Genomic DNA, 26,298 nt, shown 5'->3' on the forward strand with positions numbered 1-26,298 from the left:
ACAAATTTTTTAGGTTAGCCATAATCATCAACATTAAAAGAAAAAGATGCTGGAAATAGATCACTCTGTGTGTGATGAATCTATAGAATATGAGTTTCTCTTTTTGAATTACTGAAATAAATTAACTTTTTGATGATATTCTAATTCATTGAGAAGGACTAGTATATACTGGTTATATTCTGCCTATTCATTTGTGTTTTTTCTTCACCCCAGATTCCTAGGATTGCAGACATTTTATCCAGAGACCAGACATTTTTTTAATTGTTTCTGGTAGTCTTTGCGTAGTCAGAAGAAAAAAGTTTGGTACCGTGACTGCAAGATTTATTTTGTTTCTCTTATTGAAAGCAAAAAAAGAATGTTTGTCAATCTATGAAAGTGCGCAAAAAAATTTCATTGAAGATAATACAAAAATGTGATGGTGTAAATTCCATTAGGAGTTGGCAGGAAAATTTTACATACATGTGGAGTATGTTTTGCTCGTGAGAATTTCTTCTACGCTTTTCCCCATTCTTTGTGTCTTAGCTCATTCCTCCGAATCTTCCCGGTGACTGTTTTTGGCAGTTGTTGAACAAATTCAATCTGACAAACAGAATAAGTAAAATTTCAAGCAGCTTCTTGTGTGACGTTGGTTGTGTTATGAGCCAATGCTTTTAAGATACGTACCTTTCTTGGGTACTTGTAAGGGGCTGTCACTTTCTTTACATGTTCTTGTAGTTCTTTCGTCAGTGTCTCTTGGTCGTGTACGGTGTATGTAGGGGACAAGACAACAAAAGCTTTCACCACCTGCATATTAAACATATTTGTTAGGTGTATGGGGTTTGTTTACATGAGTTTTTTTTGTGAGAGTTTTTGCAGCAATTGTGGTAATTACAGCAAAATTGCGCCATTTGTCAAAACAGTCACAAAGCTCTTGCAAACATCCCCTAAGACACGATGGTTTATATTTAGTGTACTCTTGTCATTTTACAAGCAATTGCTGTAATGGCAGGGGGTAGGGAGACGGACAAGTGAGCCCTAATCTACCCGCCACTCTGACCCTGCCTACTTGCAACGACCCGCCCTAGGCGACGGGGTACAACTGGGCGGCGGTCCCTGCGCTCAGTAAGTGCACGACAAACACGACAAACATACAAAGGAACACAAGCAAGGAAAAGGGGCCGTTGCCCACGGCAACACCGTGAGCAACCAGAGTGGTGAACGAGCCGAGTCAAGCCAGGAGTGTGCGAGGTACAAAACGAAAAGCAGAAGAGTAGTCGGTAAGCCAGGGTCTGTATGGAGCAGGATCAAAAATAGCAGGAGCTGTAGCTGGGCCAGGAAACCACAAGGAGGGAAACACAAGCACCGAGGGACAGGAAGTGCAGGCTTAAATAGACCGAGGGCGGGAGCTAGCTGAGTCTGGCCAGGTTACGATAGGCTCTCCCACTCCTAAGCCTGCCAGCCTGAATGGTGGAAGCAGGAGTCAGTCTCAGGGATGTATTCTCAGGTGCTGACTGATTAGTTCTGGGAGTTAACCCCGAAGCTGTGCCTGGCAGATCCTTTACAATTGCTTAAAGAGATTTTCCCATCAGAGACGTTTATGATATATAGAAGGATACATGTCAGATGGATGCGGGTCCCTAGAATGGTGTCTTTATAAGAGATTTCAATCCTTCTGGTTCCAACTTTCAAAACCTGTTCTTATACGCAGAATAAGTAGTAAATAGTATAGCCCCTGTATTGATTGCTAAGATATGAGCTCTCTAAGTACTCCGACAGCATATGAGTCTTATTGCTCGTATCCCCTAGTTAAATGAACTGAAATATTACAATACTATAGACAAGCGTTAGCGGAAGGTTACCTCTCCTCTGACTGGGTCAGGACTGCTGACCACGGCAGATTCTGCAACAGCCGGGTGCTCTATCAATGCGCTCTCTATTTCAAATGGTCCAATACGGTATCTAAGCAGATTAGGAAAAATCATTTATATTGTTTAAGGCCTTCTGCACACCACCGTTTTACAGATCTGTAATATGGTGCCTATACATTTCTATTAATCTATACTGTACCTCTGATTATTATACTTGCATGGTGTATTACGGAGGTATTTGGCAATGCCTATAGAGGAGAATACAGTTGCAGAGGCAACAGATGGTTGCACATGAAGTCTCCTGCGGTTCCGTTATATGGTCCCGTTGGAACTCCAAGTGCTGCCGTGCAGGGTGCATGAGCCCCAAAAACCTCGACCAGCGTTCATTGCTATGAAACTATGCAAATACTAGATAAATGTTTATACTAGCATTGTTTAGCATCTGAACCTGATTTATGGTGACCATTGCATCAAATCAGTCACTGTCGTCACGGGTATAAGTATTGTCAACACTTAGGCCCAGTTCACACTGAGTTTTTTTTTACGAGGAAATCGTGTCGGTATCAGCAGCAAAAAAACTTCTGAAACCGCCTCTCATTGATTCTTTCCGCTGCGATTTTTAGCCAGTCGTGGTGAAAAAAAAAAAAAGCTGCATGCTCTTTCTTGCCGCTGTACCGCCTCTGACCTCCCATTGAAGTCAATGGGAGTCTGAGAAAGGGTTTTTCATGGCGTTTTTTGCCCACGATGCTCAATGGCCACGTATGAAAAGAATTTGCAAAGCAGGTCAAAATCTGCCTCAAAATTCCTGAAGAAATTTTGAGGCAGATTTTTCTGCCTGAAAAAAAACTCAGTGTAAACTGGGCCTTAGGGTAGATTAACAAGCAGCAGATTTTGTTGGTTGCAGAAATTTCTGAGACTGAAAATTTGTTTCATTCATCTAAATAAATGGGTTTCTGCAAGTTCCATTCAGATGAATATAACGGATTTTCAGTCGCATAAATTTTCTGCAATAAAATCTGCTCTCTTTCAAGGGAAAACAGCCTCTGATTATCAGCCATTTTTTAAACATCAAGCGTTTTTTGATGCGGTTTTTTACGGCCGCTTTTTTAGCCGTTTTTTTAGCTGTTTTTTTTTTGAGACAATGAAAAACGACTCCAACAACGGCTCAAGAAGTGACATGTACTTCTTTTTACGGGGCGTTTTTTACACGCTGTTTTTAAATACGGCCGCGCAGAAAGACGCCCCGTCGGAACTAAATGACGTTTTCCCATTGAAATCAATGGGCAGATGTTTGCAGGCTTTCAGCCCCCGTATTTTCAGCCTCTTTCGGGGGCCGTTTACGCCCCGAAAAACGGCTAAAAATAAGCCGTGTGAACATACCCTTAGGCTGGGTTCACACAAAGTGTAAGCGCTGCGGAATTTCCGCAATGCAATTCTGTGCGGAAATTCCACAGCATTTACAGTAGCAGCAAAATAGGCATAAGATTCAGAAAAAAAAGATTTCTGGAAAAAAAACTGCTTATATGTTACTAAATTTACCTGCGGTGCGGAATTTAATTCCACAGCATGTCAGTTTATGCTGCGTTTTTGTTGCAGGTTACCCCATTAATTCAATGGGGATGCAAAAGCTGCAACAGCAAGCCAAGTGACTTTTGCATCGTATTCACAGCGATAAAGTCGCAAAAATTGCAAATACAAAAAAAATATCATATTTACGCAGAACGACATCCTCTTACCTGCAGTCCGGCCTCCTGAGATAACGTTGCATCCCGTGGGACTGCTGCAGCCAATCACAGGCTGCACCGTCACATGGCCTGCAACATTATACATGGAGGCTGGAGCGGACGTCAGAGGAGGAGGGGGGTGAGTATGAACGGCTTTTTTCCGCAGCGGAAATTCCGTTAGAAAAACTGCACCACAAGGTGGTGCTATTTTTCGGCCGGAAAGTACTGCGGGTTCCAGGTCGGACACGCTGCATGATTTTTACACAACGCATCTGACCTGTGGGAACCCGGCCTTACATATTTCTAGGACCTTATATTTCCAACTTCCTCAGCTGGAACCAAAATGCTAAACACTTCAAGAAAGCTCACCAACATCTGTTACATAAAACAAGGTAGAATGTGCCAGTATTATAAGGCCTCATTCAGAAGCCCACGTTATTTTGGCCTATAATATGATGCACAATATAGAACCTTAATATGCACCGTATCAAGGGTCCGCATAGTTCCATGTGACGTTCCGTTTCAGAGATCAAGTTTTATTTTTTTCTAGAAGCATTCGAAATGCCTTTTCCCGTTGACATTAAATCTGTGTGATACAAATCCCAAATATTGTCATCTGAATAAGGACTTACAGCACCAGCAGGGCTATTATTTTTTAAGTAAATATGTAATTTATTTTCAAATTAAGTCAATTTCTACAATAAATTTGGATTGCTCATTACTTCCTACTAACAATGGGACTCATTTATAAAAGCTAACAAATGAGCTGGCCTTGTTGCCCATAGCAGCCAATCACAAAGCAGCTTTCATTTTGCCGGAGCAGTTTAAGAAATGAAAGCAAAGCTCTGATTGGTTTTTATGAGCAACACAGACAGTTTATCTATAAGACAAGGGTGATAAATGAGGCCCATTGTGTGTAAAAAAATCATATTTACCCAGAAGATAAAATTACGTCATCGGATCTTCCAACAAACCAGAAATAGCCATCTTCATCTTTAATGCCTCTGTCTCCAGTAAGGTAAAAGTCTCCTCTTCGGGTTGAGGCTGTTTTCTTTGGGTCACCCTTTTGGCAATGGATATTATACAGAGAATAAGATAGATCATTTTTTTATGTACAAAATTTACTATTCTACTTTCTGTAAAAGCAAAATCACCACGTTATACCCTGGACTATTTGACATCAATTGTAAACCGATAAGTGCGGACCCCATCAGCTGGACCCCCATAACTACCCTTTAATAACATGTTAAATCAAACAAGTGTTCCAAGTCAATTACAATAAAATCCCTTGTAGGTCTTGTTTATAAACGGGTTTACCGTGTATTGGGAAAAAAGATTGAATGGTTTTTCAGGTGCTATCCGGATTCCAATATCACCTTCCTGATCCGGGGGTAAGATGTTTCCATCAGCATCAACCACCTAAAATAATGTCATAAAGACAACATGTAAATATGCAACTATATCAATGAGTACACACATTATGGGATGCTGGCATTGTGCGGAAACATGTCTATTATTCATAGAGGTAGAAGTGTAGGGTCATTTTGAAGAGGTACCAAAATTTTTATAACATTTTTCGCTTGTGGTACAGACTAACGGGGACCTGCCACCATGTCAAAGATGATACCTTTCCGGGCACTTAACTGTTATAAGGCATCCGTCATAGCCTACGTTTATACCCTGGGAAAAGCTCCCGATGTATACGTTAAACGTAGCTGTGACGGATGCCTTATAACAGTGGTAATGGTATATGTTAAACGAATAGGTTATGAGCTTTCATGTCCCTGTTTATGAGGTTTACGTTAAACGAATACCAATATAGTCTGAGTAACGGATGCTTTTAGGCTTCTGTTTAATGCACGTACGCCATTCATTGACTAATACGGCGTCCGTTTAACGTATACTTCATAAAATATTATAGAAAAGCCCATGCTATATACTTGTGCCGAATGACACCCATAGGCTCCCATGTTTTAAAAAAATTATAATTACTACGCCGGAAGCTTTCCCGACGTACATGCTAAACGTAGGGCCAAAACGTAGTGTGCACAGAACTTAAGCGTCGTGGGTTATATTATAAACGGAAACCACAATGCAAGTGAAAACAGAGCCTTACCACATATGTCTTGGCAACATGTGGACGAAGCCATGTCATCAACAATAAAAGTTCTCAGCAGAAATTGCCCCTCTTGACTATAACCCAAAATTATACTACTTGTAAAAATAGAAGTACCTGGACATCGTAGGCTGGAGACGGCTTGCCCATGGAGCCTGGTTTTATTTTCATTCCTTTAAATGTAGCACAGATGAGGGCCTAGATGATAATGGCTGTAGTTAGTGGTGTCCATTTGCTCTGCTGTTATAAGGCCTCATTCACACTTCCATTTTTTGTCTCCGCATTCTGTCTTTAAGGAGCAGGTGAGATATATGCCTCTGGTACTCTGCATGGACAATTTCCCAATATTTTTTCAATACACAGTATGTTCAATTGGATGCTATATAACGCACCATATTACCCATATTGAAGCAATAAGCTCCCATATGGAACAGTAACGAGAACATCCCGCACCTAAGAACGTACAATCTAAATGGGTGAGAGAGAGACACAGAAAGGTATATACTGTGCAATCTATTTCAGTGACATAAATGCCCCTCGAAGGATGGGTTTTGACACATAAAACTGTAATTTCAAGAAGTTTGTCTGATGGTCCACAGCCAAGCAAACCAGAATAATACCATGGTTGACTAATGACTAAAACAAAACAAAAAAGTGTATATGTATAACACACATGTTAAAAAAAAATAGCAGTAAGTTTAAAAAAGCAAATAAAGCGCAGAATCATTATAATAACTTACTGTATATTTGCCTAAATGCATTGGAAATCCTACACATTCAATTTCAACTCAAAACAATAACAACATTTATCCAGTTTGTGTTAATCCTTTACAGAAAGTAAAGATAAGGGAATATTAGGCTGTTCAAAAAAAATAGTGCCAGCATTTTTCTTTAAAAACTCAAAAATGTAATGTATAAACTGAATTTTTTTTTCAGATTTCACTTTACTGAACTATTATTTAGCGGCATAACCCTTGTTTCTGAGAACTGCTCGATATCTGTGTTGCATGGAGTCAACAAACTCCTGGCACTTCTGAACAGGTATCCAGTCCAGGAAGATTGGACGACATTCCACATTTCTTCTGGATTTTTGGGTTTTACCTCATAAACTGCATTTTTTATGTCACCCCACGAGTTCTCTATGGGATTGAGGTCAGGGGATTTGGCTGCCACTCCATTACCTCAATCCTGCTTGTCTGTAACCAAGATATTGTTCACTTACTGGTGTGTTTTGGGTCATTGTCGTGTTGAAAAACCCATTTTAAGGGCATTTCTTCTTCTTCAGCATAGGGCAAAATGATGATCTTAAAGAGGCTCTGTCACCAGATTTTGCAGCCCCTATCTGCTATTGCAGCAGATAGGCGCTGCAATGTAGATTACAGTAACGTTTTTATTTTTAAAAAACGAGCATTTTTGGCCAAGTTATGACCATTTTCGTATTTATGCAAATGAGGCTTGCAAAAGTACAACTGGGCGTGTTGAAAAGTAAAAGTACAACTGGGCGTGTATTATGTGCGTACATCGGGGCGTGTTAACTACTTTTACTAGCTGGGCGTTGTGTATAGAAGTGTCATCCACTTCTCTTCACAACGCCCAGCTTCTGGCAGTGCAGCACTGTGACGTCACTCACAGGTCCTGCATCGTGTCGGCACCAGAGGCTACAGATGATTCTGCAGCAGCATCGGCGTTTGCAGGTAAGTCGATGTAGCTACTTACCTGCAAATGCTGATGCTGCTGCAGAATCAACTGTAGCCTCTGGTGCCGACACGATGCAGGACCTGTGAGTGACGTCACAGTGCTGCACTGCCAGAAGCTGGGCGTTGTGAAGAGAAGTGGATGACACTTCTCTTCAGAACGCCCAGCTAGTAATAGTAGTAAACACGCCCCGATGTACGCACATAATACACGCCCAGTTGTACTTTTACTTTTCAACACGCCCAGTTGTACTTTTGCAAGCCTCATTTGCATAAATACGAAAATGGTCATAACTTGGCCAAAAATGCTCGTTTTTTAAAAATAAAAACGTTACTGTAATCTACATTGCAGCGCCGATCTGCTGCAATAGCAGATAGGGGTTGCACAATGTGGTGACAGAGCCTCTTTAAGTATTTTGATATATTCATACAGATCCATGATCCCTTGTATGCGATAAATAGGACCAACACTATGGTATGAGAAACATCCCCATATCATGATTTTGCCGCACCTTGCTTTACTGTCTTCACAGTGTACTGTGGCTTTAATTCAGTGCTCGTGGGTCGTCTGACATACTGTCTGCGCCCATTACACCCAAAAAGAAAAAAATAGCTTTCAACAGTCCACAAAATGTTGCGCCATTTCTCTTTGGGACAGTCAATGTGTTCCTTGGCAAATTTTAACCTATTTAGGACGTGTCTTTTTTCAACAATGGGACTTTGCAGGGGGTTCTTGCTGGTAACTTGGCTTCACTTAATCGTCTTCGGATTGTCGCAGCTCTCTGGTAACTTCACATCTTCTTTGATCTTTCTGGAGGTGATCACTGGCTGAGTCTTTGCCATTTTGGCTATTCTTCGATCCATTCGAACAGTAGTTCCCGCTTCCTTCTGTGTCTTTCAGGTTTTGGCTGCCACTTCAAAGCATTTGAGATTATTTTAGCTGAGCAGCCTATAATTTGCTGCACTTCTCTATATGTTTTTCCCTCTCCAATCAACTTTTTAACCAAAGTTCGTTTTTCATTAGAACAATGTCTGCTACGACCCATTTTTCCCAGTATTTCAAAAGGAAATACATTATAAGCAACATATGCAACATTTTCTACCCCCTACCTTAAATAAGGGCCAAAATTTACACCTGTTATTCCACAGAATGAATGGCTTCACAAATCTAACCCCTCACTGCTATTATTTTGAACAGGACCCTTTCAATTACTCAGAATGAGCGGCACGCATTACCTAATTCTCGTGTCTGTTTTATTTCTACTACACTTACAAGTAAATTATTTGCTATGTAGAAATATCACTTCTACCAAAAAACATTGATTTATCAGGTTTAGGCCTTATTCACACGAACTGAAACAAGCGTGTGAAGGGTTCGTGAAAACATAGGTCATGTCCTATTTTTTGGCGCTTCACGCATCCCTCCATAGACTCTAGTCTATGGAGGGATGCATGATAACGTGTCCTGCAGGGGTGCAGCACAGATGCACCTCGGACGTGAAAAACTGTAGTTTTTCACGTCCAAGGTTTCATACGCTCATGTGAATCTAGCCTAACGATGCTGGACTGTTATTTTTTAGAACGCCACTTTGTATGTGTGTGTGTGTGTGTGTGTGTGTGTGTGTGTATATATATATATCAATATATATATATATATATATATATACACACATGCACACTCACATATATATATATATATAGATATATATATATATGTATATATATATATATATATGTATATATATATATATGTATATACAGTGGAGGAAATAAGTATTTGATCCCTTGCTGATTTTGTAAGTTTGCCCACTGTCAAAGACATGAACAGTCTAGAATTTTTAGGCTAGGTTAATTTTACCAGTGAGAGATAGATTATATAAAAAAAAAAAAACTGAAAATCACATAGTCAAAATTATATATATTTATTTGCATTGTGCACAGAGAAATAAGTGTTTGATCCCTTTGGCAAACAAGACTTAATACTTGGTGGCAAAACCCTTGTTGGCAAGCACAGCAGTCAGACGTTTTTTTTTAGTTGATGATGAGGTTTGCACACGTTAGATGGAATTTTGGTCCACTCCTCTTTGCAGATCATCTATAAATCATTAAGATTTCGAGGCTGTCGCTTGGCAACTCGGATCTTCAGCTCCCTCCATAAGTTTTCGATGGGATTAAGGTCTGGAGACTGGCTAGGCCACTCCATGACCTTAATGTGCTTCTTTTTGAGCCACTCCTTTGTTGCCTTGGCTGTATGTTTCGGGTCATTGTCGTGCTGGAAGACCCAGCCATGATCCATTTTTAATGTCCTGGTGGAGGGAAGGAGGTTGTCACTCAGGATTTGACGGTACATGGCTCCATCCATTCTCCCATTGATGCGGTGAAGTAGTCATGTGCCCTTAGCAGAGAAACACCCCAAAAACATAATGTTTCCACCTCCATGCTTGACAGTGGGGACGGTGTTCTTTGGGTCATAGGCAGCATTTCTCTTCCTCCAAACACGGCGAGTTGAGTTAATACCAAAGAGCTCAATTTTAGTCTCATCTGACCACAGCACCTTCTCCCAATCACTCTCAGAATCATCTAGATGTTCATTTGCAAACTTCAGATGGGCCTTCTTGAGCAGGGGGACCTTGCGGGCACTGCAGGATTTTAATCCATTACGGCGTAATGTGTTACCAATGGTTTTTTTGGTGACTGTGGTCCCAGCTGCCTTGAGATCATTAACAAGTTCCCCCCGTGTAGTTTTCGGCTGAGCTCTCACCTTCCTCAGGATCAAGGATACCCCACGAGGTGAGATTTTGCATGGAGCCCCAGATCGATGTTGATTGACAGTCATTTTGTATGTCTTCCATTTTCTTACTATTGCACCAACAGTTGTCTCCTTCTCACCCAGCGTCTTACTTATGGTTTTGTAGCCCATTCCAGCCTTGTGCAGGTCTATGATCTTGTCCCTGACATCCTTAGAAAGCTCTTTGGTCTTGCCCATGTTGTAGAGGTTAGAGTCAGACTGATTAACTGAGTCTGTGGACAGGAGTCTTTTATACAGGTGACCATGTAAGACAGCTGTCTTTAATGCAGGCACCAAGTTGATTTGGAGCGTGTAACTGGTCTGGAGGAGGCTGAACTCTTAATGGTTGGTAGGGGATCAAATACTTATTTCTCTGTGCACAATGCAAATAAATATATATAATTTTGACAATGTGATTTTCTTTTTCTTTTTTTTATATAATCTATCTCTCACTGGTAAAATTAACCTAGCCTAAAAATTCTAGACTGTTCATGACTTTGACAGTGGGCAAACTTACAAAATCAGCAAGGGATCAAATACTTATTTCCTTCACTGTATATACACACACACGTTTTGCTTGGCTGCAAGTAATAGAGTTTACAACTTACAGTCTCCGTTTGACCATAGCCTTCATAAATGTCAAACCCCGTGTCCGCTTTCCATTGCTCCATCACTTGAGGGTTGATGGGTTCCCCAGCGCTCACACAATGCTTTAGACTCTTGAATTTGTAGCTTTATAAATATACAAAAAAAAATGTACAAATAATTTAATTATAATCATACAGTATTAAATATCTCCACCATAATATACAGCTATAGAAACATTCATTTGGTGCCCAGCAGGGGTAGTCATACTGAACTGAATATGGGCGACCTGTGTGGCTGCCCAGAGGCCCAGTAGGTAATTGGGACCACTGCCACTTTAAAAGCCACTATCAGTTTCCTACTGTCTATTGGATTTCATGTAAGTGACTAAGCTAATTCCTAGCTCATATTTACAGGTGGATGGTTAGAAAGGGCGATGTACTATGATAAGCTTTAGAAAAGCAAGGGGCCCACTTGCTGTACTTACATGGTACCCCTACCATGTAAGTACAGCAAGTGGGCCCCTTGCTTTTCTAAAGCTTATCATAGTACATCGCCCTTTCTGTCTGTGTCCGCCCTTTGTGTACAATATGTGTGGCCAGGGCTGAACTTTCCAATGTACTGAGGGGACGCAAATTGGGTCTCAGTGGTGACAGACCTTCCAAACCACTAGTCAGCACAAATGTGAGGCTGTTAAATCATTTCAATTTCCTGCCCTGCACTAATCTCTGTTAGAAGGGTAAGAAGAGAAAGCTGCTCAGTCCGTCATGTTCAGCTTCCCGTCAGAATGTTATCAGTGGCGTAACTATAATGGTTTCAGACTTAGGTTGAGGTCGCACCCGGCCCTGGAGCCTTGAAGCCCTGCAGCCAAAGATAGTGCTCGGCAGCCCCATAGACATGAATGGAGCGGTGGCCAAGGATGCCATTCATACGGGGCTCCCAGGAATGACAAGGTAAGCTCAGGATCGGTGGGGGTCCCAGCGGTCAGACCCTCACCGATCAGATATTTATCAACTATTCTGTGGATAGGTGATGAATATTGATTATGGGGAAAACCCCTATAAAAAGGCTCCAAAACTGAGCTTTACTTTACTATTCAATATCTGTAGAGTGGGTTTTCATATAATTAAATTAGTGGTGCAATTTGTTCTTACCTTGCAAGGTTGCTTAACACTAGCATACGATAGCCTGTTGGAGGTGAGCAGAATGCAGTGACAGGGTAGTCAGTCAATGTCTACATGAATGAAGAACATATTTTTTTAGTGCAAAGTTCAGGAAATTAGCAATACATAATTTACATTATAATTTGCTGATTGTTACAATAAGTCCTGTGCTTTGTTCCCGATATGGAATGGTTAGTATCTACTAAAAGCAGTCAAAGGAAAGACAACGGTGAACCAGCAACTGTGGGTCATGGGCACACAGGGCTCTTTGATGCATGTGGGGAGTGAAGGCTAGCCCATTTTGTACGATCCTACAAAAGAGCTACTGTAGCACAAATTGCTAAAAAAAAAGTTAATACTTCGCAATTTTTTTGTGTTTGGGGCTGTGTAGCCACAGACCGGTCAGAGTGCCCATCCTTACCCTTGTCAACCGCCGAAAATGCCTGCATTGAGCAGATGAGCATCAGAACTGAACCATGGAGCAATGGAAGAAGGTGGCCTCGTCTCAGTGTGCGTCGCTTACCTGGGGAAGATGGACTTTGGGAAGAATGCACCTGGATGCACTATGGGAAGAAGACTAGAGGGTAGAGGCAATGTTATGCTCTTAGCAATGTTCTGCTGGGAAAATTTGGGTCCTGCCATTCATGTGGATGTTACTTTGGCACGTACCACCTACCTAAACATTGTTGCAGACCAAGTACACCCCTTCATGGCAAAGGTATTCCCTAATAGTAGTGGCCTCTTTCAGCAGGATAATGCGCCCTGCCACACTGCAAAAATTGTTCAGGAATGGTTTGAGGAACATGACAAAGAGTTCAAGGTGTTGACTTGACCTCCATATTCCCGAGATCTCAATCCAATCAATCATCTTTGGGATGTGCTTGAAAACATGTCCGATCCGCAACTTACAGGACTTAAAGTATCTGCTGTCGTCTTGGTGTTAGAAACCACAAGACACCTTCAAAGATTCTTGTAGAGTCCATGTCTCGACGGGTCAGAATTGTTTTGGTGACATAAGGGGGACCTACATAATATTAGGCAGGTAGTTTTAATGTTATGGCTGAACAATGAATACAAAAATATATAATGTTTGCTGATGCTGGTGGAAGTGGAGTCAAAGTATGTACCCCTACCAATAGCTAGAATGAAGATGCTGCAGCCATCTGTGGAACACCACAGCTCCTTGTGTATCTTTTAGTGTCATGGCTGCCCAGGCACTGTGATTGCAACTCAGCCTCATTCACTGAGATTAAGTTCTCTGCACACCGCGTGCACAGGAGTGGCATTGTGCAGCGAAAATACAGAAAGCCCCTTTGTTCTTGTGTTCGGTAGGGATCCCACAGTCGGACCCCATGATCAGCAAGTAACAGCATAGCCTAACAATATGCCATCACTTGACTTGCCTGGAATACCTCCTTAATGTTGAGTTAATTTGTAAATACATTGAATCACCTATCTTGTAGTGATCCGGATTAACAGCCTGTATTATAGTTCAGTTATGAATTCACAATTCTGTAGGCTACAGAGCAGTTGTGGAACTACCACCGTAGTCCAAGAATGGCCCGGGCTGCACCACTTTTAACTGTATGTGCGTCAAAAGAAAGCATATGCAGTTGAATACAATGGTGGAGAAGGAAGTCGATAGCTCCCTGCTTGAAAGAATAAGCTTCTTACTTATATATTGGCCAGGATTGCGTCAACACTGCTTTACTATTCACTCACACCTGATGTCAGCGGAGGCTGGCGTGCTGCAGTGACATCATCGAGCCTGCCTGCGCCAAGCTGTCAACTGCACAGACTGGAATGAGGGAGCTTCTACATTTGTCGTGGGAACGGGGCTTGGTGAATATTACTTTTATTATTTTAAGGAGCATGGAGAGGCACTAAGGAGGTGTCACTATTGTGTGGAGGGTACTAAGGTGGCATCACTACTTTTGGGGAACTAAGGGGGCATCACTACTTGTGAAGGGGCACTGTGGGAATTATTAGTGTGAGGGAGGCACAAAGGGGCATAATTTCTATGTGGGGGAACTAAGAGGGCATCCTTACCATGTACAGGCACTTACTGTGTAGGGGCAAAAAAGGGACATGATTACTGTTAGGGGGCATCCTTATTGTGTGAGGCGTACAAAGGATGCACCTTTACTGCGTGGGCACTAAAGGCGCATAATTTCTATGTGGGGCACAAATTGGCACTATTACGGTGTACTGCACAAAGGGGATCACTATTACTGTGTGGGGCACTAAGAAGGCACTATTTCAGTGTAAAGCACTTTCTGTTTGCCACTATTATTTTTGGGGGCAATATCTGTGTGGCACTATTTACTGATTAAGGTGGTAACAAGATGGGAACTTTTTGTTAATGGTAAGAATGTGCTAAAAAAGGAAGAGCTAAAACATCTGGGCAGCAAAGTCTGCAGAGACTAGTCATAGCCGGGAGAAGTTGTCATGGTGGTCTGGGTTGGATGGAGAAAACAGGGAAAGTGAATGAGTCCAAACAGAGAATACGTCACCTGTGTGTCCCTGGATGTAATCGTACTGTATTCATTGGACTGTATTCACAGCGTGATAATACTCTGTAGAGCGCCAGTGTAGAAATTGTATGTGAGCAATGCATGGGCACTGGTCTTTTTAGTAGATACTAGTCCTTCTCAATTAATTAGAATATCATCAAAAAGTTAATTTATTTCAGTAATTCGATGCATACTTTTCAGTAGGCCTACATTTCGGTATTAAAAATAATTTTTGAAATTGGGCTTATATAATATTCTAATTTTCTGAGACACTAAATTTTGGGATTTCATTAACTGTTACCATCAACATTAAAAGAAAAAAATGCTGGAAATAGATCACTCTGTGTGTAATTAATCTATATAATATATGATTTTCACTTTTTTAATTGAATTACTGAAATAAATAAACTTTTTGATGATATTCTAGTTAATTGAGAAGGACCTGTATATGTGGTTATGGTGTGGAGGGGTTATTAAATTAGTAAATGCTCTTCCTTTTACATGGAAAGAGTGCTAAAACGAGCACCGATATTAACAACTCATAAACGATCCTAAGACTAGCATTTATATGTTACAATTATTGGGTTGTCCTTTCGTAACTGCGATAGACAAGCGATCGCTTGTATTTCTTCCTCTCATGCGGTTTCTATTACAAATAACAGGCAGATGCCTATTTACAAAAGTGGATGTACTGCTAACAAAAAATATTTTTTTAGTCAACAAAAATGATCCAATCAACAAAAAAACAAGCAAATTATCGCTGTTCGTTCGCTTGCTGCACATTTTAACCCTGGACAGTGATCGGGACGTTCGTTTGATCTAAAACTGTTATTACTGGCAAAACTATATGCCAATTAACTAGCAACAACACAGGTTACCGGAAACACGTGAGCGGTCGCCGGTCTACACTGACTTAAACATTTCAAACCAATTAAGCACCTTACAGATGTTTGGGTGCTTTGTGTTTTTGATTTGTTTTTTTATAATGAGGGATTGTTGTTTTTTTTTAACTTACTTCCAAGATTAACGATGGCTCAAATCGAGGCATGTAGTGAACAAACACACATGAACCTTGAATCCAAGGAGAAAAAACACTGCTCCATGCAGACTTTGCCCAACCTGTGTCTGATGTATTCCAAAACACGTCTGAAGGCGTTAAATCCAGCCAATACCTGTATAGATAAATAGGTACAAAAGGATTTTGTACATTTATTTTTTATTTACACAACTTTTTCTTATATTGGAAAGTCACACAATTGCATTGGTCTTTATTCACTTAGATTGGAGCGCAACTGTCGTCAATCATTCCAAATTTGCATGAAGAAGAAACTTCCACCAGCTTTGTGTGTAATGACTTGTTGGGAGACTCCGGAGTTGCACAGCGGTTGTCCGTCAGTCATTGACTCCGACTACTTAAAGCGGTTGTCTCGTAAAGACAACCTTTTTCCATATGTCCTATTAGGGTATAGGGACGTCAGAAGGTAGGAGGGCCCTACTTGGGATCCCCCTCTTCCCCAGAGTGAAGAGCTGCTAAGAAAGAGTGAATCTCTTAGTAAATTTTTCCAGCCAGTCCACGTATTACATGATTGGTCATTTATTAAAACTTATGGTCAGCCACATCTTACCTCAGGAATAACAGCTGGCCACCTGCTGTTTCTGAAGCCAATTACTGCCCAGGGGTTACACGTTGCCTGGTTTCACAAGTCGCGGTCAAAATGCGTTTTTGTGCCACAATGCGCTGCAAAATTGCGCCATTTTATAGCACTGCAATTTCCCTCCCTGTTGTCCTATCCAGAATCTTTTATGTTTTTAACAGCACAAAGTTAAATTTGCACCTGGTCTATCTATTCTCCTGGTCTCTAGAAAACTTAACCAGTTCAAGTCCAGGCCATTTTCCCCTGTTAATGACCAGTTTATTTTTTTATTTTTATTTTAGTACAGGTGGGTTTGAAAGCTATAACCTTCTCGCTCGGATATTCAAAAATATTGGTGTGTTGTTTTTTTGTGTGATACATGGGGCTTTATTGTTATGCTATTTTTATATTAGTATTTTTGAGTGGAAATGTAAAAAATAAAGCAAAGTGTTTGTTTTTCAATTTGTTTTCTATTTTTATTTTATTAGCAGAAAGTTCCACTAAAATTAATTTTTCAATTGTGCCCCACTTTCCGTTATGGTCATTTATATATGGGGGATGAATAGTATTTTTTGCCGGGTGTGGGGCTACAACTGTAGTTTTTACTAGCAGTGGGGTTCTTTATTTTATAAGGTCCTTAGTGAACATACCTTACAGTATTATTTTTCTTTATTGCCGATTCCCCGTGTAACGAAGAATTCTCTCTTCTTCTAAATTAATGTATATTAATTAATTTCTTCCATTTGTACTTACCTTCCATTTACAGTCAGTCCTAGCCCATAGCTACAATGACTGTGTTCTGTCATTTTTGGAGAACCTGTTGTCCCACTAGTGAAGTAAATGGTCATTGGATCTGTACTCCTTGTCCTAACACACGTGTGATTGTCATCGGCCCCACTTAAATAAATGTAAATACAGTTTAATTATCATATTATTAGTGGTGACTTTATTGTGACATGGTAATATGATGGGACATACGTATACAGTTCCTGAAAATTCAACCACCCTTCTATCGTTCCAGACACAGTCATTTTGGTTTTTAGAAATGGAGCTTGGGCTGAGATGGTGTCTACAGTTGGTGCCAGTTCTTGGCTAGTGATAATGCACCTTGCATCGGATGTTTGTAGCCTGTGTAGAATATCCTTTGCTGTAAGTTGTGTTGTCCCAGGAATTAAAACTAGACCTGTTAAGCAAATAATGGGAACTTTAGATAGAACCCTAGTTAAAATGGTTTTATAATTTAACTTTGAAGAGTAAAACATCTGAGGATGAATTCCTTGACAAACAGAAGTGTGGTTTTAAGCACCTGGTCCGTTATGTGAAATCCTTAATGGTCCATCCAACCATCACATGTCAAATATAGTACTTTTGTCCCCTTATAGGTAACGGGGACCTAAGCTCCAGGGCTGTAATGCAAAATCTGTAATGGGTCCCCCAACCATTACATACCATTTATGTTCTCTAATGTGTCAGAACGACCTAAGCTCCTTGGCTGCATGGCCGGACTTGGATACGTTCGAATAGTGCGGTCACATAGGGCGCCAGCCGCCACACTGCAAGAGGGGCGCCAGCGGGTGTGTGTATCCCCGCACCGTTGCAACTACCAGTGGGGATACACACACTAACTGCAGTCGCCTTTCCACCCGGGCACTTCTTATCTTAGTGGCCGTCGCTACCGCTGTAGCAGCCATAGCGACTGCTAGCGGTGACACAGGGCATGAGGGCGGCGGCGCCACTAGCAGCTGCTGCGGCTCCTTTAGCGGTAGCGACGGCACAATAGCAGAGCAGGGAGGTATCTCCCTGCTCTGCTATCTACTAGCGCCACTGTAGTTCCCTGAAGGACATCAGGGCAAACTCCTGAAGCGGAATCCCTGGTCACAACGTTGCAGACGCTATGACCGGGGATTCCACTCCAGGAGAAGCCAATGACGTCATGGACACAGACGACAGGAGCTTCTCCTGGAGAGGAATCGACGGTCACAGCGTCAGGAACGCTGTGGATGGGGATTCCACTTCAGGAGTTTCCCCTGATGTCACTGTCCATATATGGACAGAGATATCAAGCAGCGCTCCAGGAGCGGAATCCCCGGCCACATGGGGATTCCGCTCCTTCAGGGAGCTACAGTGGCGCTATCTATACTGGTAGGGAGCTGTGCGCCACTCCCTACCAGGGGGCTGTGCGGCACTCCCTACCAGGGGGCTGTGCGGCACTCCCTACCAGGGGGCTGTGCGGCACTTCCTACCAGGGAGCTGTGTGGCACTTCCTACCAGGGAGCTGTGTGGCACTCCCTACAGGGGGCTGTGTGGCGCACTCTACAGGGGGCTGTGTGGCGCTATCTACAAGGGGGCTGTGTGGCGCTATCTACAAGTGGGCTGTGTGGCGCTACCTACAAGGGGGCTGTGTGGCGCTACCCACAAGGGGGCTGTGTGGCGCTACCTATAAGGGGCTGTCTAGCGCTACCTACAGGGAGAATCTGTGAGTGGTGGGCTGATGGTCATTTTACTGTGAGTGGGGGGCTGATGGTCATTTTACTGTGAGTGGTGGGCTGATGGTCATTTTACTGTGAGTGGCGGGCTATGTTATTTTAATGAGATGAGTCTCCTAATTGGTTCTCTATGATCAGTATACTGGTTCTGGTCAAAATTGAAAAATTATCATACAGCTCTATGTTGGAAAGAAATTCTGGATTATCAAAATGTTTGGATTATGAAATGTTGGATTAAATAAATTACATTATTCCCCAAACAACGGACAAATATCGGAAACAGGAAAGATATTCCGGTTTACTCATCTATGTTTATTTCATAGAGGAAAACTTGGTCACTATCCTGCCATCGTTCACTAAATCATGCTGTCAGCGGTTAGGACGGCATAATCTTGCTGACACGTTCCCTTTAAATCTACTTACCTGACCTAATGCATGCAACATTGAACAACCACCACTCCGGTAACCGAGGTAGAATCACTATAACTCGGTCTCCCAGTTTCAAGTCACAAGCATCGGACAGTATATTCGCCACTTTCCTGGAGTGGAAACCCAACTCATCAAAGCTCCATTTGACCTCTTTTCCTTGGCCATCTATCCACCACAGGGCAGGATTGGAATTTCGACTTCCGTCCTGAAAAAAAAAAATATCATTGTTATTATCTATAACCCATATATCCTCACCATATCACCCAGTGTTGTTCTTACAACCAAGCATGCATGGCGTTTTTACATTATTTTTTTTTGGGTGGGGGCGTTCACTTAGAATCATAAAACATTACCTTTTCGGCAGCAGTCCATTTGTCTAAGATATCACTTGCAAAATTGAAGTATTCTGGCACATCAGGTTTGTAACTCGACCTAATATCCTCATAATCTGTGAAATTGTGAGGGGCATAAAACTTTTGGTTCTTGCTGATTAATCTGGAGAAGATCCTTGGGGTAATATGGGTGGTAAAGCGTTTGACTTTAAGAAGAATTTTCATGGCCGGCACAGATCAGGTCGCCTGTACATGAAGAAATTAGATTTTGTAAACTGGAGATAAATTCACAAAGAATATCGGTGTTTACTGTAAAAAATAAAATTGCCCTTTTACAAATAAATCCATTGGTAAATCTTTTTTTTTTTTTTTGTGGTGGTGGTGGTGGGTGAGACTAGTTGGTCAATCTTGCCTTTATCCTTATCCCATATGTCTCCAGTCTAGCACAGATGAGGCGTGACTAGTCATCCTTCATATTTGTATTGTTGGTTGTGTTTAAGACGATGAATCATATTTCCCCCAAAATTAAAAAGGAGGCCTTGTACGGCAGCACATGGAGTCCCATTCGGCTCTGTACTTGGAAACTGTATGGGACTCCGTGCGATCCGATACAATGCTTTGGTGTGCTGTATGTATAGACCTATTTGCCCCTAGAAGCAATGTTTTTTTTTCCTGTCAGATATGTACGGAATTAAATCTGAGACATACAGAGGTTCCACTAAGTGCCCCATACACTTCTATGGGTGCCATAATTAGGCTCCATACAATAATATGACTATGTACATGAGGCCTTAAAGGGGTTCTCCGGGACTTTTATATTGATGGCTTATCCTTAGAATAGGTAGGTAATATAAGATTGGTGGGGGTCCACTACGGGCATCTTTACGGATCAGCTGATCTGAAGGGCCGCAGCTTCTTCACTGTTTACCATGCACAGCGCCGTACACTTCCATAGCGGCAATGTCTGGGATTGCAGTACTGGTCCCATTTAAGTGAATTAGACCGGGCTGCAGAGGACTGCAATCCCAGGCATAGCCGCTACGGAAGTGTACAGCGCTGTGCCTGGTAAATGATAAAGACGCTGTGACAATAGTCGCACTGGTCCCTTAAGTCAGCTGATTGGTGGGGGTGCTGGCAGTCGGACCCCCACCGATTTTATATTGGTGACCTATCCGAAGGATAGGTCATCAATGTAAAGGTCCTGGGCAACCCTTTAAATATAACTCCTTCAGTTCTCTTCTATTAGGTTGGGGCCTCATTTATCAAAACTGTCTTACAAAAAAAACTAGCTTTCATTTTTACCAGAGCAGTTTCTGAAATGAAAGCGGAGCTCTGATTGGTTGCAGTGGGCAACAATTGATAAAACCTTCTTCATTCTGTACAGCAATTTAATAGTTATATCTGTTTTTGGGAAAGATGGGTGACAACTAATATGGTAATCAATACAGCTTTCCCAAACCTGTCATTAGTCAGTGATTTACATACAACCTTGCTGCATAATTAGGGGGAGTTCACACTGAGTTTTTCTGATGAGTTTTTTGACGCGGAAAAAACGGCCGAAAATGCCTCCCATTGATTTCAATGGGAGGCAGAGGCGTTTTTTTCCCGCGAGCGGAAAAACCGGCTTGCGGGAAAAAGAAGGGACATGCCCTATCTTGGAGGGTCTATGCCTCTGACCTCCCATTGACATCAATGGAAGGCAGAGAAAGCGTATTTCGCGGCGTTTTATGCCCGCAGCGCACAATGGCTGCAGGCGAAAAACGCCACGAAAATCGGCATGCAGGCAGAGTAAAATCTGCCTCAAAATTCCAAACGGAATTTTGAGGCAGATTTTCCTCCTGCAAAAAACTCTGTGTGAACCCAGCCTAAGGCTATGTTCACACGGAGTATTTTGGGGGAGGAATATCTGCCTCAAAGTTCCAAACGGAATTTTGAGGCAGATATTCCTCCCCCAAAATACTCCGTGTGAACAGCAATTATCGCGCCGTTTTTCGCCCGCGGCCATTGAGCGCCGCAGGCATAAAACACGCTTTCTCCTGCCTCCCATTGAAGTCAATGGGAGGTCGGAGGCGGAAGCGCCCGAAGATAGGGCATGTCGCTTCTTTTTCCCGCGAGGCAGTTTTACTGCTCGCGGGAAAAAGACGCCGACACCTCCCATTGAAATCAATGGGAGGCGTTCTCGGGCCGTTTCTGCCGAGTTTTGCGACGCGGTTTCCGCGTCAAAAAACTCGGCAAAAGACCCAGACAGATTTTCCACCCAGGCATCTAAAAAAAGCTACGTGACAACCCAGTTGGAAGCTGAAATGGCCGTCATATAGGTTGTCAACCAGAAACAAAGAAAAGACTCAATAGAACGTTTAACTCCTTGCCGCCCATCTTTCCTCACCATTTTCCAAAAGCCATAGCTTTTTATTTTTCCGTCGACATAGCCGTTGGAGGGCTTGTTTTTTTCAAGACGAGTTGTAGTTTTTATTGTACCATATATTATACTAAAAAACAGAAAATAAAAATTGTTTGGGGTGGAATAGAAAAAAAAAACAGCGATTCGTCCATTGATTGTTTTGTTTTTACAGCATTCAGAGGGCCATAAAAATGCATGTTAACTTTATTCCTCGGTTCAATACAATGTGGCGATACCAAATTTATATCGTTTTTTTTTATTATTTAATACTTCCACCACACAAAAATATGATTTGTTAAAAAAAAAATGTTTGTGTTGCCATATTCTGAGACCTATAACTTTTTTATTATTTTTCTATTAATGGAGCAGTGTGAGGGCTTGTTTTTTGTGGGGCGAGCTGTAGTTTTCATTGGTACCATATTGCGGTATATACAACTTTTTGATCACTTTTTAAAAATATTTTGGGGGGAGGTAAGGTGACAAAAAAACAGCAATTCTGGCGTTCACCCAGAGGGTTAAATAATGGTACAATGTAATAGTTCCGATTTTACACGGACGCGGCAATAGTAGTTATGTTTATTTTCTATGTTATTTTTAGGGGAAATTCGAAAAAGGTTTTTTTTCCTTTAATTTTTTTGTACATTACTAAAAACTATTTTTGAAAAATAAATAAATAAATGTAGTCCCCCTAGGGGACTTGAACAAGCAACCATTAGATCGCTGGTACAATACATAGCAATACTTTTTACCGACTCCTATTCAAGTGAATTGGACAACGCTACTATACCAGTCATAGCCACTATGTACCAGAATAAAACCGATGTAAACAATGAAGAGGCTGTAGCACTCACTGCATACCCTTCAAACAGCTGATTTTCAGGGTCACAGAGTCTGGGGGGAGCGCAATGAACAGATAGATATGTTTAAGTGGTTACTCGGCCAGGACCAGAGTTATTTTACAGCTGACACCCGCATTGTATGGAGCGGGCTTAGTTCGTGAGCCCGCGTCATCTTTCCCAACTACCGACTATGACGTGCAGTCACGTCAAATATCAGTAAGGAGTTAAAGGGGTTTCCCATCTCATATAGTGATGGCATATAACTAGGACCCCCACCGATCCGGAGTATGAGTCACAGTTCTTCCATGCACAGCTGCGCCCCTGGCCACACGATGTGCAGGGCGCTGCAGTTACCTGGACAGTCCAGAGCCATGAGTGCCACCATACAGGGAAAACTTTAAAGCAGACACAGCGCTAAAGCCAGGGGCGTAGCTAAAGGCTCATGGGCCCTAATGCAAAGGTTCTTCTTGGGCCCCCCCCCCAAACTTCTCATGGCCGATGGCCCGCAGCTTTCAGCTGCATCGCTGGGTCTCCTAAGTGATCCAACAATGCAGCACTAGCAGCCAGGGGCGTCACTAAGGACTTAAAACATCAGGGGGAATAGCCCCAATACATATGTGCCCCCCCCCCCCACAAAAAAAATGTGTGTGTGTATGAATATGTGCATACAGTGAGGGAAATAAGTATTTGATCCCTTGCTGATTTTGTCAGTTTGCCCACTGTCAAAGACATGAACAGTCTAGAATTTTTAGGCTAGGTTAATTTTACCAGTGAGAGATAGATTATATTAAAAAAAAAACTGAAAATCACATTGTCAAAATGATATATATTTATTTGCATTGTGCACAGAGAAATAAGTATTTGATCCCCTACCAACCATTAAGAGTTCAGCCTCCTCCAGACCAGTTACACGCTCCAAATCAACTTGGTGCCTGCATTAAAGACAGCTGTCTTACATGGTCACCTGTATAAAAGACTCCTGTCCACAGACTCAATTAATCAGTCTGACTCTAACCTCTACAACATGGGCAAGACCAAAGAGCTTTCTAAGGATGTCAGGGACAAGATCATAGACCTGCACAAGGCTGGAATGGGCTACAAAACCATAAGTAAGACGCTGGGCGAGAAGGAGACAACTGTTGGTGCAATAGTAAGAAAATGGAAGACATACAAAATGATTGTCAATCGACATCGATCTGGGGCTCCATGCAAAATCTCACCTCGTGGGGTATCCTTGATCCTGAGGAAGGTGAGAGCTCAGCCGAAAACTACACGGGGGGAACTTGTTAATGATCTCAAGGCAGCTCGGACCACAGTCACCAAGAAAACCATTGGTAACACATTACACCGTAATGGATTAAAATCCTGCAGTGCCCGCAAGGTCCCCCTGCTCAAGAAGGCACATGTACAGGCCCGTCTGAAGTTTGAAAATGAACATCTGGATGATTCTGAGAGTGATTGGGAGAAGGTGCTGTGGTCAGATGAGACTAAAATTGAGCTCTTTGGTATTAACTCAACTCGCCGTGTTTGGAGGAAGAGAAATGCTGCCTATGACCCAAAGAACACCATCCCCACTGTCAAGCATGGAGGTGGAAACATTATGTTTTGGGGGTGTTTCTCTGCTAAGGGCACAGGACTACTTCACCGCATCAATGAGAGATTGGATGGAGCCATGTACCATCAAATCCTGAGTGACAACCTCCTTCCCTCCACCAGGTTTCCGTTTGCCTTTACGTTGATGGGTTAAAAAGACGGAACCCCTCAACAGAAGGGCAGCGGTGATGTGAACAGGGCCCATGTGCCATGTGTGATACTGTTTGTTGGACCCTGTATCTAAGCCTAATGTAGTCCTAATGTCTGTGTCGGCGATTCAGTGTGAGAAAGTGACCGGAATAAAGGGGAAGTAGCACTCGTACGAGCGGCTGCAACCCCTTCAAAACAGCTGATTGGCGGGGGTCCCGGGTGTCTGACCCCAACTCATCAGCAGGACACTAAAATTAAACTTACCTCCTCTTCGGCCGCAGGTCCTCGCTCCATGAAGTGTCGGGACGCTGTGCGCAGCGCATAGCATCGTGACGTTATGCGCTGCGCATAGCGCTGTGACGTCAGAACCTCTGATGCGCTCCAGGAAGAGGAGGGGTAAGTACTGTCAGTTACTATAGTAACAGGGGCCCGTGTAGTTTATTACATAGGCGCCAGTTACTATAGTAACTTTTCATTGATGTGGTGCAGGGGGCTGCGGGCCCCCCTGGCTTCTGGGCCCGGCCGCAATTGCGACCCATATAGCTACGCCACTGGTTAAAGCCCTTTCATTCTCATAATCGGTGAGGAAATGGCATATCTAAGAGAATCAGACTAGCTCTTTAATAATGGTACAGAACTTGGTGGCTCATATTTAGGGTATGTTCACACGTAGTCAACAAAAACGTCTGAAAATCCAGAGCTGTTTTCAAGGGAAAACAGACCCTGCTTTTCAGACGTTTTTTTACCAACTCGCATTTTTCGCGGCGTTTTCACGCCGTTTTCGCAGCGTTTTTTACGTCCGTTTTTGGAGCTGTTTTCATTGGAGTCTATGAGAAAACAGCTCCAAAAACGTCCAAAGAAGTGTCCTGCACTTCTTTTGACGAGGCTGTATTTTTACGGGTCGTCGTCTGCACAGTACGTCGGCAAACCCATTCAAATGAATGGGCAGATGTTTGCCGACGTATTGTAGCCCTATTTTCAGACGTAAAACGAGGCATAATACGCCTCGTTTACGACTGAAATTTGGCCGTGTGAACATACCCTAACTATGACATTTCTTTATTATAGGAGGGACTGTGTTCCCTCGGCTTTTAGCTCAATACAAATTACAGCTCTGATGACTGTACTGGCTCCATGCACATGACCTTAGAATTCATCAGTAATTACATTCCATAATTACGGACCCATTAATTTTTATTGCCCATGGACACCTTTCCGTATATTTACAGGAAGGTGTCCGTACCTTCGAAATGTTCCGCAAAAAATAGGACATGTCCTATTGTTTGCTTTTTTACGGACCGTGGTCCCATACTTTATATGGGAACACGGCCCGCAAGTGCGGGTGGCTGTCTGCGGCCGTCAGCGCCAGTAATCACGGACCACGATTACAAGCACGATCGTTTGCAGGGGGCTTAACTGTAATGAGCTGTAAACCTATGTGATCAACACATGACCAGCACAGTTCCTTATCCATTGGAAGTAAACAAGGTCTCTTGAAAATTTAAAACTGCGAGGAACGGATACAGAAATTATATAGGACAATAATAATAATTTAAAAAAAACTATGCAATGAATAAACTGCTCAAGTTGCAGAAACCATAATACCCCTTTACGAGAACTGACCAATCTTTACTTTTTTAGGTCTTTTTTGTTAGTCGTAAACCGATCTATTCTGAATGCAGCAGCCAAACTCATCTTTTAGTCCAATAAATAAATATTATAATAAACAGAAGCTTTTTGCAATACAGCGATTGTAAATTGTAACAGGCCTTTATCTACTTTTAGGATATGTAGCATTATTTCCATGCAGTATAATGGTTATTAGTCCACACGTACCACTGGACAGAGAATTCCCCGTACATGAGGGTTGTCGTATTCAATATTCGGTGGCAGGAGGTTCCTGTATATATTAGTGATACTCACAGTCTGTCGAGTGAAAGTCTCAGGACCTACAGATATCTGATCCCACTTCCCTTTTCTGGCTGAATGTAAACGTTTGCGGAA

The 26,298-nt window shown here is 42.3% G+C and overlaps 1 protein-coding gene across 2 annotated transcripts; it reads right to left on the bottom strand.

Annotated features, from left to right (window-relative positions):
* LOC142656447 (acyl-coenzyme A synthetase ACSM3, mitochondrial-like) lies at positions 1–26,298 on the bottom strand. Of its 2 annotated transcripts, none has more exons than XM_075831374.1 (14): positions 26,218–26,298; positions 19,333–19,557; positions 18,974–19,184; positions 17,043–17,247; positions 16,818–16,961; positions 15,446–15,602; positions 11,909–11,988; positions 10,778–10,901; positions 5,805–5,885; positions 4,889–4,990; positions 4,507–4,634; positions 1,839–1,938; positions 664–783; positions 1–579 (listed from the first exon to the last, which is right to left on the bottom strand). In XM_075831374.1, exons 2-14 carry the CDS (start codon positions 19,534–19,536, stop codon positions 493–495), a joined length of 1,743 nt encoding a protein of 580 aa, XP_075687489.1. In that variant the 5' UTR covers positions 19,537–19,557; positions 26,218–26,298; the 3' UTR covers positions 1–492. The 2 variants fall into 2 exon arrangements, with proteins under 2 accessions (XP_075687489.1, XP_075687490.1); XM_075831375.1 differs by having other exon boundaries at positions 26,131–26,218.

Source organism: Rhinoderma darwinii, chromosome 6 (assembly GCF_050947455.1).
Source record: "Rhinoderma darwinii isolate aRhiDar2 chromosome 6, aRhiDar2.hap1, whole genome shotgun sequence".
Taxonomy (NCBI): domain Eukaryota; kingdom Metazoa; phylum Chordata; class Amphibia; order Anura; family Rhinodermatidae; genus Rhinoderma; species Rhinoderma darwinii.

Coding starts and splice junctions, on each gene's coding strand:
- LOC142656447 (XM_075831374.1), bottom strand. CDS start 19,536: ATGAAAATTCTTCTTAAAGTCAAACGCTTTACCACCCATATTACCCCA. Junction 11,989..15,445: donor AGCCATCGTTAATCTTGGAA/GTAAGTTAAAAA, acceptor TCATTCATGTAG/ACATTGACTGACTACCCTGT. Junction 1,939..4,506: donor GACGTAATTTTATCTTCTGG/GTAAATATGATT, acceptor TAATCTGCTTAG/ATACCGTATTGGACCATTTG.